Source organism: Nestor notabilis, unplaced genomic scaffold (genome assembly GCF_000696875.1).
Source record: "Nestor notabilis isolate BGI_N333 unplaced genomic scaffold, ASM69687v1 scaffold5452, whole genome shotgun sequence".
NCBI lineage: Eukaryota > Metazoa > Chordata > Aves > Psittaciformes > Psittacidae > Nestor > Nestor notabilis.
Genome location: NW_009918630.1, coordinates 9,488 through 23,797, shown reverse-complemented (window position 1 = coordinate 23,797; position 14,310 = coordinate 9,488). Strand labels below are relative to the sequence as shown.

The following is a 14,310-nucleotide window of genomic DNA, read 5'->3' as shown; positions in this document are numbered from 1 at the left end:
AAGGTAAATATCTGCTCAATGAGCTTGGCTTTTGTGAATCCCACTTTGAAGCCCTATTGAATTTTCCAAGCATGGCAAAGGAAGTGTCTTGTTTTTATCTGGAGTTCAGGATTCCAGTTGTGGTCACGTGTGAATTTTAAATTGAAACTTACAACCCATACCAGCTTAGATAGAACTCAAATTCATTGACATGAAGTCTGCATTCTGCAAAAGGTGGCTATATTACCTTTCCAGCTTTTTGTAATAGATCTTTAGTAGTCATTCATATAAAGAAACCTGAAGAGTTTAACCTTTTTAAGTACAGTTTCATACAGCTGCATATTAGCTTCTGTTTCAGTAGATCATCACTAATCTTGAATTGTTTCACCATTTTAAAAGGTTTGGGATTAATTCAGTTACAACATGAGTACAGAAAATCTTTCATAAATGTCATTGAAACAATACTGATGCCTTTCATGACAAAAGATGTGTTCTTAAGTACTATTCAGTGCACACTTGTTTGAAAATTACTTCACATGGTGCTAGTCTCATCACTTTGTTTTCAGATATCCTTTGTAATCAGAAAGTGCGTAAGTACATGATGTTCGTGTGATAAATTTTAATCTGTCCTTATATAGTAGAGCCCTTCAAGATATATACATGGGTTTTTTTTGTCTTCATTTGTATTGTGCTAATGACTTTGGAATTTAAAGGTCATTATATAAAGCACAATATGTTGGCTGAAGGAGCCCATGCAATTTTAATACTGCTTAGCAGGCTGGTGAAAAGAGCAGTCTTTAACAGTGTGCATGTTCTGTGGGAGTTACTGGTTTGTGAAGTGCAGACGTTGAAGAAAGAATACCAGTGGACTGGAAAGTTATTAGAGCTTAATGATATCCTGCAGTTAGGTAAATGCCAAGACAAACCAACCGTGCTTATTTTCAAGCCAGGATAAATTGATTTTGTGATAATTTCTTACTTGATGAATTATAAATAATATCTTGTGTCAGTATGATTTTCTCCTGCTGTTCATGTAACACCTTCTCTATAGTATCTTTTCTTTTCCAGAGTGACTCACTTTTGCCCTGAGAAAAGTTGGTGCATAATGAGCAAGGATATAGTAATGAACTGTAGTTAAAACCCTACATTCTGTGTGGGTGGAGTTTTGTTTTCCTCCTTTTTTTTTTGTTCCCCTATTCCCCCCCTCCCCCTTTTCTTTCCTGCTTCAATTAGATCCAGCATTAAACAGTCTCAAAATAACAACATATTTAGGGGAGTGTGTTGTCTGTTTGGGTTTTTCAAGAGATTCTCTTTGGGTACCTAGGGACCAGCATTCTGCCATTGGTGTTGGGCATAAGCTTTAACCTAAACCATAGCATTAAAATTTGTTAAATTTTTCAGGAAAGATGCACATTGCAGAAATAAAAGGAAAATTGCCTAGAGAATTTTAATTGCTTAGAAGTTGTGGCACATGGAAAACAAACTTAGAAATTATTTTCTTCTTTTAATAATCAGATGGTAACCACAGAACTGCCCAAAACAGTATAAGTCTCTCTCCCCTCTAATTTCATTTCATCTTTTTCTTTCTTGCAGAATAATAGATTGCATTATGTGATACAAAGTATGAGTGTTAACCAGTCTCCCAGCTCTTAATGAGGTATCTTTGCAGGGAAGAGAGATAACTTAAAAGAAATGAAATCCTCCATTTCGTGAAGTGACAACACTTTGAACTTTTTTTGATATGTGTGTCTGATCTTTCCAGCAAGCTGAGTTTGACCTAGTTAAACTCACTTTGTTAACTTATGAGTTTTAGAGCACTTTTACCCACTGATTAGAACACGTATGCTAACCATATGCTGGGCTGCATCAAAAGGAGCATGGCTAGCAGGTCAAGGGAGGTGATTCTGCCCCTCTTGGACTCTCATCGGACCCCACCTGGGATATTGCATCCAGCTCTGGGGCCCCCAACACAAAAGGGATGTGAACCTGTTAGACCAAGTGCAGAGGAGGCCATGAAGATGATCAGAGGGCTGGAGCACCTGCCCTGTGAAGACAGGCTGAGAGAGCTGGGCTTGTTCAGGAGAAAGCTCCAGGGAGACCTTAGAGCAGCTTCCAGTGCCTGAAGGTAGCCTACAAGAAATCTGGAGAGGGGCTTCTTACAAGAGCGTGTAGTGACAGGACAAGAGGGAATGGATTTAACCTGAAAGAGAGTAAATTTAGATCAGATATTAGAAAAAAATTCTTCACTATGAGAATGGCGACTCTGAAAAGTTGTGGCTGCCCCATCCCTGGCAGCATTCAAGGCCAGGTTGGACAGGGCTTTGAGCAACCTGGTCTAGTGGAAGGTGTCCCTGCCCCATGACATGGAGGTCGGCACTAGGTGATCTTCCTGATGACTAGATGACCCTTCCAACCCAAGCCAGTCTATGATTCTGTGGTAAGTACGGCTTCATAAGTTTGACTGCAGGCTCCCATGAACGCTGCCTTACTGATGTGTGTAGTTTGTTTTGTAGAAGTTACTACCTACCATTTAATACTTCCTGTAAACTAAAATTGTATTGGTAGTGCTTTGGGTATGTTTACTAGAAATGCAGCTGAGATAACCAGCAGTAGTATGTTAAGTGATGGTGACTGCTAACTAGACTATGTCTTAAGTAGAAGTGTATTGGAGGGCTTCCTCTTTACTCAACCATCCAGTGTTGTGCTACAGAAGGTAAGAGCACTTTGATTTGCTGTTTTAAGTTTTTTGGTTTACTTTTTTGTGCTGACATGTTGAATAGTGTTTTCATTTTGGAAGGGGATGATGGAAACTGGTCCATAGGTATTGTTAATTTACCATGGATTGGGTATTCTCCTGTGGATCTGTGTAATGAAAAATCTTGTAATTATTTGTTTAATAGTGAAAATGCTGTAAGGGGAGAACACGTCTCCTGATGAATGCATTGAGGAAACAATTAAACTAATATCCTAAATTTTGCCTTGTTATTCCTATTGCTTTTTATCAAAGGAAGTCCCCATTTTGTGCTTTTTCATAGTGCTGGAATTAGGCAAAGAGTAGGCTTTAAAAATGCTACAGTAAATGCCACTGAACTGTGCCTGTCTGGTTCTTCCCTTCTAGGGGTATTTTTTTTTCTTTGTTTCCCATATGCCCTTTTCCTACCTGTATGTGTCATTTGGTTAATTTAAATAAATGTACAGGAAAAAACACAATTCAGTGGAAGTCCACTATGAACTCCAAACTTTAATTTAGTGGAATTGTAGTGAATCTTGTAATTTAAAATAAAGAAGTTGTAAGAATAACATACATAGTTATACATAGAATAACACACATAATCTACACATAGATTATGCAGATTCAACTTACTTTCTTCCTAGTACTTCCTGTGATTACTGATTTTTGAGATACAGTCAGAAATCAAAGGTAATGCTTTGGGGATACTGTAAATGAATGTGGTTTATTAGTGGATAAAGCTGTTGCTTTTCTTTCAGACAGTATGAAATAGTGCTGTATCAGAACAGTATAGTTCCAGCTTCCTTCTTTTCTCAGTTAAATATGTGTGTATCTGGAATAGAAACCTTACAACATCTGTGAGATAACGGGACAATTTAATATGTACAAAATCAAGACAGCTGATAATGCCATCCTCTCAGGAGCAAATAGTGAAGGGTTTATACATCTACCTACCAAGGGAAGAGAAGAATATGTGACAATTCTTGTGCTTTATTTTGGAATTTAAATGCCCAGACTCTTCTTCGTTTTAAGTAAATAATTTAACATTATAAACATCAACAGTATGAACTTAAAAATGCATTCAGCAGACTCTAGTAGTAAAGTAACAATTCTTCAGCAAAAGATTTTTATAGGCAGCATTATTTCAGCCATTAGCTTCCATAAACTTGAGATTGCCATACCATTTTCCATTAGTGCACCATATATGCATTAAATATACCAAGACAAGTGGATTGTACCTAAGCCAGGTATGTGCGAAACTTTGTCTCATGTAACCCAGATATTGACAGTACTGTTTTCACTTTGGTCACAGTGTGGATGGGGCAACTGGTTTGGTTTTCCAGAAAATTCTAACAATCCACTTACAAATAAAATGTAGTCTTCGTGCTCAGTTGGTATTTGTGCCTCACACATACGCTGCTAACAGTTTTGCATCTGAATTGCATGCTGTGTTTGAAGAAACAGAAATACTGCATTTTTTGAACAACATTTTCTTATTGTTCTCTTCATTCTCTTCTGCAAAGACACACTGAATTTGATCAGAAACTGTAGTTAGCTGATTGTGTCAGAGCCTTGTGCGAGTTTAAATCATTCAGTCCGTAGTGAAACTTGCCTGAGTTATTTTCAGGTAAATATCTGATTAATTCTAAATTCCCTGTGGATTGATGTAGCCCAGAGTTCTGTTTGTTTTAAAATAAATACATTTAAGAAAAAATTCTATGCTTCAATGGATTTTTCAGATAAGGACTGAAGCAAGTCCTTATAAATAGCAGAGTTCATAAACCGTGGGTAGGAGTCTCTGTGCATTAAGGTATAAATTTGAAGCTGTGCGTCATCAAAGGTATGTTGTGAGGGTTCCAGCATATTTCGATTAATAACTTCTCTTACTCTGGAGTCCAGGCTGACCTGCATATTAAAACAGAGAGTCACGTAAATAATAGTGGTGAATAGTACATTTGGGGGTTTAGGTTTGTTTTACTGTTTGAAAAGGCACTCTTGTTTATATAAACTGAAAGAGGGCAGATTTAGATCAGGTATTAGGAAGAAGTCCTTCCCTATGAGTGTGGTGAGGCACTGGAACAGGGTGCCCAGAGAAGCTGTGGCTGCCCCATCCCTGGCAATATTCAAGGCCAGGTTGGACGGGGCTTTGAGCAGCCTGGTCTAGTGGAAGGTGTCCCTGCCCATGGCAGGGGGTTGGAACTAGATGAGCTTTAAGGTCCCTTCCAACCCAAACCATTCTGTGATTTCAGCTGGTGTCCTTCAAGAGTGTAAAAACTGATAAATATATTTGGGCAAAAAATGGCTGTGTTGAAATTTGGAAGTAGTAGTATCTTTAGTATGGATACAGAAGTTTTTTCCCTGAGGCAACTTTACTCTGGACAAGGCTGGCTGTGATCCCATTATTACTGAAACCTGGGAGACTGGTGGACTATTTCCAGACCAACTTCCTGCTCTGTAATAGAGAGAATTTGTAATTTTTTGTGACAGTTCGTTTCCTTGGGAGTTAGTGCTATTGTAAAGAGACTGAATTTGGAGTAAGCAGTATGACGCAGACGGAAACTGTAACCCTGTTTTAAGCTGTTGCTTAATCAAATTCCTGTTAGAAAGCAGGGTGAATTGCTGTGAACCAGAGATATGGCTGTATAATGATTCCATGCAACATACAAATAATGTTCTCTTTTTTTTTTTCCTGTAAGAATGTAATGTCAGTAGAAAGACATCAGTATTACTGGAATAGGCTGACAAGATTTAAACAGCATTTGTATAAATCCGTAAGTATAGCTTGCACCACAAACAATTAAGTTTGAGTTTTGCAAAGATACTGGAAGGTTTAAATTTCCAGCCTACTTGGCAGGATTATATTCAAACTGAACTGAGGTGTCTTCAGAACTTGACATGTTTGCTAACAGCAATGTGACGGGTAGTTTTGCAAATTTTCAGGAAGTCAGCATGTTTGTTCTCTGCCATATTTTGTCAGCTGCTCTTTGAGCAATTTGTGCTTTGCAAATAACACTTTGTGGTTGCTGTGCGTTTGGGGAGATGCACACGATCACTTTCTAGTGCAAAGAATAAAGAAACTGATTTGTCTGACAAAATTTGATCAGGGTTAAGGTGATCAACTGTATATTTGTGCCTCAAACTAAAGATTTCACACCAGCTTGGCAGGGTAGCATAGGAAGAGCTTTTACAGACAGTGAAAGTAGTTTTGACCATCTCACCTCAACAATGGGTCTGCCTTTCTCCCCTAAATCCCTATGTGATGACAGCGGAATGGAGGGGCAAGTTCTCCCTGAGTATTAAAGCTTTAAACACATGTTAGAACTAACTATGCAAAGCAGCATGAAAGAGTATTTTGGGGAAAGTTAATATACCTCTTTTGGAGAAAGGATAGAAATATAATCTTCATAAATTAATCTTGCTTTTTCTTCAATGACACTTTTGTTGGATTCTTGTTTCAGTTCCTCACAGGCCATCCAGAAAAGCATGTTCTCCTCGCTGAATTCTGTTCGTAGAAATTCACGAAAAGCATTTCTGCCAGCTGGAGTAAGCATCAACTTGTCAAATGATTGAGCCCAGGCATTTACTTCTTCAAGAGTAGGAGCAGGGCTTGAGGAGGAACAAGAGGACAAGAGGAGGAATGAGAGGACAAGAAGAGAGAAATGAATGACTGTTACTCAAGCAGTTTGCAGCTACCATCACGATGGAGCAAAATCACAAGGTTCATGGGGCTCCATTCCTCACTGGAACTACCAAGTGCAAACTCTAGTAAACATATTTATAAGATGCTTTTTCAAAGTGTGCTTATCAAAAACTCAGATGCAGATGATTGCTAGTGCTTTGATGCTGAAATTGCAGTTTACTGCTCAAAGTAATTGCAACGAAGAAGTCCCTCTGAAACAGCTAAGCATTTTTTCTATAACCAATAGTCCTTGCTGGATCATTGTTAGAAATGGAATGAAAATATGTAGAAGCAATGATTCAAAATCCCATAAAAGGTACCCTCCCGTCTGTTACAGGTGCTCCTACCTGTTTGAGCAATTCTGAAGAGACACTTCCCTGACTTGGGAGGATTTGAGTTCCTCTTTATTATTTTTGTAAGGCTGAGCACTGCCAGTTACCTTCATTACATAGCTGCTGGCTGGGAACAGGATGTATTTTAAAGTTATTTCAGAAAAAAAGGGAGACTGTGTTCACAATGCTGGTTTTGATCTGCCGTGTTATAAAAGTGGGGATGCGGCTATATCCTCCATGTAAGTGAGGTAAAAGATTACGTATTGGACCTTTGGTGACTGCAAATTCAGCATAAATGACTGGTAATTCACTTTAATTGTTTAGTATGTTTTGTCACGTTGTTTCATTTTAGGTTGACAGAACACTTAGTAAAGAGCATACCTTTCCTCACAGTTTGGAATGCCCTCTGCTTGTAGTTCATGAGATGTTCTCCTTGCTCTCTCTTCATCTTGATTTCTAACAGTAAGACTGCAAGGCAGCAAACAAAAATTTAGTCAACTTTATAGAGGAAAAGGCTGAAGGTATATCAGGTGATTTTCCTCTGATACCTAGAAGAAATCAGGTAGCAAAAGCTAACAGTAGCCACATTACCCATAGTTAGACTCTGACATTAATTTTACAGTTATATAAACGTGGCAAACTTTAATGTAGGTGAATGATGTTCAATATTGTATCACATACATTTTCTATACAGAGGTCATAGATTCATAGAATATCTCAAGTAAGAAGGGACCCATAAAGATAATTAAGTCCAAGTCCCTCTATATACACACAAGTGTATATATACACACATGTATAGATAAATGTACACACATGTACCCTTTATCACATAGCAGATCCGTTCTCCATTGATGCTTATTATACTGTGTATGCCCAATGCAATTTTTTTACTTAAGTTAGACCTGATGCGCTGGTTTTATATGAGCTAGATTTCAAGGTTCATATAACCATAGAATGGTTTGGGTTGGAAGGGGCCTTAAAGCTCATCCAGTTCCAACCTTCCTGCCACAGACAGGGACACCTTGCACTTGACCAGGTTGGTTGATTTGGTTTTGGCGTTGTTTGTTCTGTCTTATTCTTGGCTATTTTGTATATCTATAAGGCATGATGCAGGCCAAGGCTCTGGTTTAGAGTGGTAATACTATGATACAAAAAAGCCAGAGTTCAGAAGCTGGAGCACAAGTTTTAAGCAAGCTAGACACCGCTGTGTGTGACGTTGGAAGTGTAAGCATCACTTGGATTTCAGTGTCGATCTAGCCAGACTGTGTGGTAATTGACTGCAACTTTAAGAAAGTGCTAGTATATGTTTCAAAATGTGAGGCCTGAGGCATGAAGAGCAGATAAATAATTGTTGAATACCGTTTTGAGTTTGTCTGACTGGACATAAGTATTGGCTTGTTTATAGCATTGCAAAAATAATAAGGGTTTGCTGTAATCGCTAGTGATCATCGAGAGGGAGTTTTTCATTTCCCATGGACGGGTAGCTCTCAACTCCTGCTGCTTTCATCAGATGTTAGTTTAACTTCAGCTTTTAAGAATTCCTTTTGTAGTTGATGAGTCTTTCTCATTTGAGACATTGTGGCTGCCCCATCCCTGGCAGTGTTCAAGGCCAGGTTAGATGGGGCTTGGAGCAACCTGGTCTAGTGGAAGGTGACCCTGTTCATGGCAAGGGGGTTTGGTACTGGATGATCTTTAAGGTCCCTTCCCAACCCAAACCATTCTATGGTTCTGTGATTTCAGTTCACCGTTTCAGAATAACATAAGATTTAAAAACTAAGTAGTAGTGTTAGATCTCTATTCTTTTGGAATATATAGGATTCTGGCCTTCTTTTAATATGAAAAGTGGTATATTATGTACTCCTCGCACCCAGATAAGTAGTGATATGCTTGTCAGTTATTTTTGGATTGAGGGGAACCAACAGAAAAGATCACAGTTTTCATAGGATAATGCATAAAAGGGGGGAAAAAAGACAAAAGAAATAACAGCTTCTTTAAAATAATATGTCATTCCTCAGAAAATTACTCTCAGGCAGGCTCTTTCCCTTTTTAGAAATGTGCAGGTAAAGAAAAAGAGACTTGTGCAATACTGCATCTTCTCAGGATCTGGAAGAGTAACAGGCTGGAAGCTTGAGTTGTGCCTGTAGGAATGAACACAAGCTCTGAGCATCCAGCTGAGAGCCTCATTTCACCAGTTCTTCACTCTAAATCTACTATTAAGAGTATGCTGAATATTGGATGTTCAGCAACTTAGCTGCATGAGTCATGTAGACTGTTATTTTTATTCCTATTCATAATTTTTCTGTTCAAAGTGCTTGAGCTATTTTGAGGAAAGGCTCTATGAATAGGGAATATAAATAGCTTAATTACGGTTTGTTTTGCATTTCTTGCTACTAGAAAACAATCGTTCTCAAAAAAATCAAATTATTTTAAAGCTAAAACAAGCTGCTCTGTTTTGGAGCCTGTTCTGGTTTCCCAGGTGATTCTGAAATGCAAATAGGAATGTTAGGCATCATGAAATTCAGGTACTTTCACACACCCTATTGAGTAAATTGCTTTCTTTGAATTGTTTGAATAGCAAGGTGCACAGGAAATAAGCACCCTGGAAAATACCAGGTAAAATGGCAAAAAAGCACTTTATCAACAATTTAAAAGATGATATGCAAATTTTATGTACTCTGACTTAGTACATAAATGTGCCTTATTCTTCCCTTTTATGGAACGATGTGTGTTTGTGTAATGCAGCTCTAGACTGAGCCGCTTGAGATTCCATTCTATGGAGCCATTAACCATTCTATAACCAGTCTATATGATTCAATAAGATTGCACTGGACAGTTATGCAGATGAGATTACACTGGAATTTGTATTGAGATGCTTTAATGTAGATGCCATCCTGTGAGGTAGCAGACTGATCCTGTATAGACACTCTACCTTAGTTAACCTCTAAGTACCTGCTGAAAAACTTGGTGGGATCACAGCTAGAGTACTTGGCATCTTGCAAAAGAAGTCCAAGCAGCCTTTAGTCCTTACAAAATGCTAACTACTTGCATTAGAGAGGGCAGAAGCAGGTATCTTGGCTTCTGATGAGCTGAGGACTAATAGAAAATGAGTGATCTGCCTGCTCTTCCCTTGCCTTTAATGGAGTACTCCAAAGCATTTGTACAGCTCCTGTTGGAAAAAAATGGTGGAATAGGTACCCAGCCTGGGCTGTAAGGTTATTTCTGACTTCTTCCCTTCACCTCAGTGCCAGGTTTGCTTGTTTTGAAGTGTGTATGTAGTGGATAGTGCATTGTAAGAAGCACTCAACTTGCTCCCAGTGTTTTGGTTGAATTCCTACTGTTGTTTAAGACTTCTTTTTTTTATTTTTTTATTTCAATGCAAGTTCTGGTTGTGCCCATTAATTAACACTTGGCCTTGAACCAGATACAGGACTTCAAGTAGTGGAAGCTTTTGTTTTGAATGAAATCATTTGGATCTGGAGGAGCTGGTAAGAGAGAGAATGTGAACAACACATCATTAATTTAAGGAGCTGAGTGATTCCTTTTCTTCTTGCTTTGATTCCTTGATAGATATTCCTCCTTAACACTTGTAATGGGAGTTCTGAATTCGGTTTTGCTTAACTCCTCATCTTCAGCAAATACCCACAATGTTTGAAGTCTCTGATCCTAAGAATTAAGTTCACGTGAGTTGCAGGTGCCATGAATTGGCAACAGTAATTAATGACAACAGATCCAGTTGCCTTTGAAACAAAAGAACAGTGTTGGGCACCTGGTTATTTGCTTTCTGACCTACAAATTCTGCCACATTCTCCTAACTCCACTTAACAGTCTGTGCTGCTTGTTAAGTCCCTGTCCTGAATCTAAAGCTGTGATGTATTCTGGTATTGATTTCAGTTTTTAGTGGAAACCTTTGTGAAACTCAAGGCTGAGAAGAACCAGTCCTGCATGAAAGGGACCTTCTGTTACACAACAAAAGTACAACAGAGATACTGTAGAGATTATTAAAAAAATAAAATCTTATTTAAATGGTAGAGAAAAAAAAAGAGTAAACTAGAGTGGAAGGTTGTGCGTAGTGCTAGAGCACGGTCATCTCTCTTAGTTCCAGACTTGCAGAATTACCCAGCTGGTTTGTTTGGCTTGTGTTGTCTATACACTGGCTGTTGCCTCCCTCCCCTGCTGTTCTGTTCCCCAGAGGCTTGAATGAGAGGGGTTACCATGAGCAGCTGCAGCAGCAGCACCAACAAAAGCAGCAGGCATTGGACCCTCGATTTCCTGCGCTGAGCGGAGCCTGTGCAGCACCTGGGGTCTCCTGGGTCGTAGACATCTGCCGTTTGCGCATCTCCATCCGCTCCGATCCCATGGGCTGCAAGACAGCAAGACAAGGGGGAAGTCAGAAACATAGATATCTCTTTTTTCCTTTTATTTCCCTTAAAAGTCTTACCAAAAAGTGCTGAAGGCCACAGCCACAAAGGAATTGAAAAGCTAAATGCTTGATTTTTTTTTCCCCACAGAAGCTCTTGCGTGTTGAATGCTTTGGAAGATACGCTCATTTTATTTAAGTGCTGTGGTGGAAAGCAAAGGGCTAATGACTTCCGCACATGGGTGGGAATACAGAGAGAAGGGAGTGATGATGCAGAGAGCAAAAAATGGAAGCGAGGGGTCTCAAATAGCTGCAGCTCTTAGCACAGTGATATACAAGCCTAGGAGTTGAAAAGGGTTTCCTGAGGTTTTGACTTCAAGGCCAGTCCTGAAAGAAATGGTACAGGATAGATGTAGAGTCTTTTTTTTTTCCTTTTGTTTTCTCGATTAGCCAGTACATAGGCTTAGTGATGCTTGAGTGAGACTCCTGAGCTCTCCTGAAAATCTGGACTTCGGTGAGATGTCTCAAACCTGCTGGATGCCCTCTAGCAAAGGGGAAGGGCCAGTGCTTATCTGTCCATTATTGGTCTGTCTGCCACAGTTTCTTTAATGTGTGTTTCTCTCAAGGAGTCATCAATTGCTTCTGTAAGATGAGGAATTACTAATGGAGAAAGCACATGGCTGTATGTTAGTATTTAACATGCAGGTTTTTGGTTACCTCTCCAGCTGAAGACAGCGTAAGACAATTTTCGTTAGAAGCACTGGTCGTGGTTTTTGCACTGTTCTAGAACACCTTTTTGGAACCTGAATTCTGCAGACTGTGCAGCAAATGGGTGTTAATGACAAGTCCCCTTGAAGTCCCTGTCCTTTTCTAACCTCCCTCTATAAGAGCTTCAAACCTGCTCTACAGCACTTAATGATGCTCTCCCATTATGCTGAGTGTTGTGCCACCTCTAAGTGACAGATGTCTTTTGCAGATGAAATGCCATCTTGTACAAAGATGAGTGTCTTCCTTTTGATTGTATTTGATTTTTGGATACGTAACTAGTCATCCTCCTGTGCCATGGGATCCCTGTGTGTGTACGTTTTTTTTCAGGTTGCTAAACCTTTTTTTGAGGTCATGACAACTGTGGAGGTATTAAAATTAGTTGCTACCAATTTTGAGTTCTTTTAACATTGATAATTGAATACAAGAAATTAAAGTTCATAATCTGATGGACTGAATACTGGAGGGTTAAAAGTTGTCTTCCTTTCTGAAATGCTCTGCTGGGTTTAGGAAATACTACTGTTGTAACTTGAGAGAGAATGCACAGACATTGCCACAGAAGTGTCAGGAGAAGAAAGGAGATTATTTCATCAGAGTGCAGCATTACATTTTGCTGGATTCTTTTTTTATGCTGAATTGGTTTCTTATAGAGCTTAATACTTTTTATTTTTGTGAGAACCACCCACTCTCCCAAGAGCAAATGCATGACATGCTGAGAAGAAGATTCACCTGTTTTCAGGGGGAATAAAATATAAGAACAACAATACAGATAGAAATGATAACCCATTTTGTAACCCTGTTCACCTAGTATAAAAAGCAATTCCTAAATGCCCAGAAATAGAACAAGAACACAGCTTCTAAAACCCCTACAATCTTTCTTGTTTGAAAATGTGGAACAATAAATGCAAAATGCAGAATATATTTGTAAATTCGTATTTCTTTCCTTCAGAGCTTCAGATTCACAGGAATAGAATGAAGTCCTAAGTACCAATTTCCTTCCAGATACCTACACTTTTTAAAATAGAGGATCTTTGTATTTCGATTAGAAAATGACAGCATATAAAGCATTATTGGAATGATAATATATCTAACAATATTTCAGGCTGCTTTGGACAGTAAACACATTACTGATTAGAAAAGCATAGCTTGGATTCAGATAATAAGCAGTTTATATAGCTTAATCCAACTACTCTTACTCCTGAGATGTTTTATGTGGATAGTTCACACATTCATATCTGTAATCACTATTAGAATTGAACTGATGGTTTGCTTTTTTTTGTTAGAAGAAAGGTAAAAGGTGGCAGAAGTAGGAAGAATACACTTTTCCTCCCTACTTCATCCTACTGCGACTTAATTCAAGAGATCTTCTGGATCCATTGTTACCATTTTAGGTTCTTCAGAATTGCTCTTTAACATTTTTAATGAAGGGAAGAGTATGGAAGTAGCTGTATGGCAAAAACTGTCCAGCAGCATCATGTCTTTGTTTCACTTCTGAATCATATGCCTTAACTGGGAAGTTTCCTGGTGCTTTGTGTTTTTATGAATGTTCATCGTTGTGTGATTCCTCACACAGTTTGCAGAAAATGAAGGATTGAGCAACACAAAAATTCAAGACACTTTTTCAGATTAAATGATGCATTTTCATTTTTGCCAGATGTATACCAACTTATTGAGTAAGCAACTAGGTTTTGGTCATTTACGTGATGAAAATTTTCTTTGAAAGATATTTTTAGATGCTTTCGTAACATAGCTGTATTAGAGTAATGGGAATTAAGAGAAACAGGGCTAGAATGTATCCATTGGTTTAAAGACAACTCAAGCTTTTGAATTACAGAGCTGTTCAGTGATTATCGTGCATGTATTTCCTGTGGCAGTTGACAGTCATATTGTACATTTGATAGAGGTTTGGAGTGGATCACAAACTAATCTGGATGTGACATTCTGTAGTGTATTAACAGGAATACCGTGATAAGATACAGGAAATCTTTTTTATCTAACAGATGTTTAGAAAGTATGATTTATGCAGAAAAACTGTAGGAGTTTTGGTTGTTAACCTAGAAAGGGGAACTGAGAAGCATATTGATCATCTGATCAGTAAAAGGTTATGGTGTTCTACTCTCTGTTTCTTTCAGAGAGAAATAATGAGTTAGCTTGGGCTAAGTAAAATGTAGACTTGGTTTTTATAGATAGCAATATAGAGAGCTGAGCACTGGTGCAGGTTATTACAAAGCTGTAGAAACTCCTTTGGTGGATAGTAGTAAGACTCATAAGACAAAAACGTATTGGGCTGGTCCAGGTTCACAGAACAAGCAATAAGTAAGTGATCCATCTCAGCACTATTTTTCTAACTTAATTCTTCTCTGCATTTTTTTTCCCCCCCACACATCATTCTATCTAACCTTTCTACCTGGACCAGCACCCTTTAGCTACATAGGAATGATCAATCTGCAGAAGCGGATGTCTTATG

At 38.6% G+C, this 14,310-nt stretch overlaps 1 protein-coding gene across 1 annotated transcript; it reads right to left on the bottom strand.

The window, feature by feature from the left end:
- Positions 1-3,684: 3,684 nt before the first annotated feature.
- On the bottom strand, positions 3,685-11,081 carry RGS20 (regulator of G-protein signaling 20). The gene is made up of 4 exons (XM_010009804.1): positions 10,933-11,081; positions 7,103-7,189; positions 6,082-6,316; positions 3,685-4,615 (listed from the first exon to the last, which is right to left on the bottom strand). Exons 1-4 carry the CDS (start codon positions 11,076-11,078, stop codon positions 4,427-4,429), a joined length of 657 nt encoding a protein of 218 aa, XP_010008106.1. The 5' UTR covers positions 11,079-11,081; the 3' UTR covers positions 3,685-4,426.
- Between the last annotated feature and the right edge of the window lie 3,229 nt (positions 11,082-14,310).